At 53.7% G+C, this 3,318-nt stretch overlaps 1 protein-coding gene across 1 annotated transcript in view; it reads left to right on the top strand.

Annotated features, from left to right (window-relative positions):
- LOC108803727 (myoblast determination protein 1 homolog A-like) overlaps positions 1 to 2,811 on the top strand; it is a 6,886-nt gene extending 4,075 nt beyond the window's left edge. Inside the window, exons 2-3 of the mRNA XM_018575546.1 lie at positions 2,188 to 2,269; positions 2,570 to 2,811. Of these exons, the coding sequence (XP_018431048.1) occupies positions 2,188 to 2,269; positions 2,570 to 2,811 (324 nt within the window). The remainder of the gene's footprint in view (positions 1 to 2,187; positions 2,270 to 2,569) is intronic.
- Positions 2,812 to 3,318: the final 507 nt, after the last annotated feature.

Below are 3,318 nucleotides of genomic sequence, written 5' to 3'. Positions count from 1 at the left end.
GAGACAGACAGCGGCACCTGGGATGGAAGGAGGCACTAGGAGACAGACAGCGGCACCTGGGATGGAAGGAGGCACTAGGAGACAGACAGCGGCACCTGGGATGGAAGGAGGCACTAGGAGACAGACAGCGGCACCTGGGATGGAAGGAGGCACTAGGAGACAGACAGCGGCACCTGGGATGGAAGGAGGCACTAGGAGACAGACAGCGGCACCTGGGATGGAAGGAGGCACTAGGAGACAGACAGCGGCACCTGGGATGGAAGGAAGCATGAATAACTGGAGCATGGAGGGAGGCATGAGGCACTATGAGATAGGCAGAGGCACAAGGGTGGAAGGAGGCATGAAGGGATGCTAGGTGATGGGAAGAGGCATGCTGCACTTGGGCATTGAGGGAGGCTTGAGACACTATGAGATGGAAGGAGGTACAGGACATAGTGGGAGGCACTGAGGCTGGAAAGGGTGCATGAGGGATGGGCATGAAGGGAGACATATGCCACTATGCTCTGGACAGAGAAACCAGGGGATGGGAGGAGGAATGAGGCACTATGAGGGGATTGAAAGGAGCATGGGATGACACCAGGGAATGAAAGCAGCATCCCAGATAGCAAGCAATTGTGCTGCAAGTTTGAAAATGACTCGCTGAACTATCGCAGACTCGCCGAGCTTCACAATTTTGTTGCACAATTACAGCAAGTCTCCAGACCAGCGAGCTTGCGGAGCTCTTCCTCAGACCTGCGGGACTCTCGCTGGAGACTTGCAGAGCAAATTTGCTACAAATTCAAAAAGTGTCGCCGAGAACTTGTGCTGCTGCGAGTGTTCTGCGAGTCTACAACCTGCCGGGAATGTGCGCAGCGAGTTAACACAAATTACAATTTCATCCCGACACAAGTTTGTGGCAAGTTATCCTTGCTATCTGGGATGTAGGGAGTCATGGGGCACTAGGGGTTAGAGAGAGGTATCAGGTCAGCCTTGAATGGAGGGAGAAAAAAAAAATCATGACATAAAGAGAGGCATTAGGTCACGGAGGGAGACTCAGGGGGATAAAAAGAGGCATGAGGTACCAGGACATGGAAAGAACCATGAGGCAATGGGAGATGGAATGAGGCACCAGTATGATAGGGAAGCGGGAGATGGAGGGAGATATCACAGGGGAGCAGGAAATGGAGAGGAAGTAGCAGAAGGCAGGAGGTATGGTGAGTGAGAAGGAGATAGAGGAAGGTATAGTTAGGATGTAGACGAAGGTGGGAGGTATGGTGAAGGAGCAGGAGATGAAAGGAGGTATGGTGAGGGTGCAGGAGATGAAAGGAGGTATGGTGAGGGAGCAGGAGATGAAAGGAGGTATGGTGAGGGAGCAGGAGATGGAAGGAGGTATGGTGAGGGACCAGGAGATGGAAGGAGGTATGGTGAGGGAGCAGGAGATGGAGGGAGGTGTGATGGGAACGCTGGTGATAAAGGGAGGTATGAGGAGGGAGCAGGAGATGGAAGGAGGTATGAGGAGGGAGCAGGAGATGGAAGGAGGTATGGTGAGGGAGCAGGAGATGGAAGAAGGTATGGTGAGGGTGCAGGAGATGAAAGGAGGTATGGTGAGGGAGCAGGAGATGGAGGGAGGTGTGATGGGAACGCAGGTGATAAAGGGAGGTATGGTGATGGTGCAGGAGATGGAAGGAGGTATGAGGAGGGAGCAGGAGATGGATGGAGGCATGGTGAGGGAGCAGGAGATGGAGGGAGTTGGGATGAGGGAGCAGGAGAGGGAGGGAGGCATGGTGAGGGAGCAGGAGATGGAGGGAGGCATGGTGAGGGAGCAGGAGATGGAGTGAGGCATGGTGAGGGAGCAGGAGATGGAAGGAGGTATGGTGAGGGAGCAGGAAATGGAGGGAGGTATGGTGAGGGAGCAGGAGATGGAAGGATGCATGGTGAGGGAGCAGGAGATGGAGGGAGGCATGGTGAGGGAGCAGGGAGGTGTGACATAGAGGTATGATGCAGTGTAGAGGGAATGGCCTGGTGATCGGGTTGGGATGTTCATGTGAATGATGAGAAAGCAGAAGAATCTCCTCTGGAATCCTCACACAAGTGGAGACATTTCTGATTAGTAAAGACAGAAAGCAATTAAAGGGCCAGTCACACCCTAACTCGGGGCAAAGGGGCAAACTCCGAACTCAGGCTGATCAGTGTCCTCCTTCTTCACAGGTAGACTACAGAGGACGTTCCCAGTGTGCCAGCAGGAGGAGGAACAGCTATGATAGCAACTACTATTCTGACAGCACCAACGGTATGTGCCTACATGTCTGTCTGTCTATCTATCTCTCTTCTCTCTCTCTCCCTCTCTCCTCCCTCTCTCTCTTCTCTCTCCCTCTCTCCCTCCTCTCTCTCTCTCCCTCTCTTCTCTCTCCCTCTCTTCTCTCTCTCTCTCTCTCTGTGGTCTCTATCCCCCTCTCTCTCCTCTCTCTCTTCTCTCCTCTCTCTCTCTCCTCCCCCTCTCCCTCTCTCTCCCTCTCTCTTCCCCTCCCCCTGATAAGAATGATTCTCCTCTAATCTTCCTTCTTCCACTGACGTTTTGTCTCCGTTTCAGACACCAGACCCGGGAAGAATTCGGTGGTCTCCAGCTTGGATTGCCTGTCCAGCATTGTGGAGAGAATTACGACAGAAAACGCAGCTTGTGGCATGCTGCCATCTGTGGAAAGTGAAGGCAGTTCCTGCTCGCCCCTGCAGGGGGAGGCACTGAGCAATGACAGGAGCAATGGTGTCCCTTCTCCTAGTGGCTGCACACAGATCCCCCAAGACAGCAGCAGCTCCATCTACCAGGTCTTATAAGGTTACCGTCTGTGCCCCCCATCGCCCCATTATTTATTCTGCATTGTACAGGATCCGCACATCTGTAGCCATTTCCCGGGGGCACCGCAGATCTTATCGCCAGTCGTGGACATTTGCTGGATCTTTGTTTTCTATTGGACTCTTCTTATGTGAATACCCAGGCCAGGGTGATGGCAGAGTGCTGTATGTGGGGTGTACCCTCCTTTATCCTCACCCCATAGATGCCAGCCTGTAGGGTGTACCCTCCTTTATCCTCACCCCATAGATGCCAGCCTGTGGGGTGTACCCTCCTTTACCCTCACCCCATAGATGCCAGCCTGTAGGGTGTACCCTCCTTTACCCTCACCCCATAGATGCCAGCCTGTAGGGTGTACCCTCCTTTATCCTCACCCCATAGATGCCAGCCTGTAGGGTGTACCCTCCTTTATCCTCACCCCATAGATGGCAGCCTGTAGGGTGTACCCTCCTTTACCCTCACCCCATAGATGCCAGCCTGTAGGGTGTACC

Source organism: Nanorana parkeri, unplaced genomic scaffold (assembly GCF_000935625.1).
Source record: "Nanorana parkeri isolate BGI_ZX_2015 unplaced genomic scaffold, ASM93562v1 scaffold4094, whole genome shotgun sequence".
Taxonomy (NCBI): domain Eukaryota; kingdom Metazoa; phylum Chordata; class Amphibia; order Anura; family Dicroglossidae; genus Nanorana; species Nanorana parkeri.
Note: the sequence above shows the minus strand (reverse complement) of the source record. Positions and strands in the feature narration are given on the sequence as shown.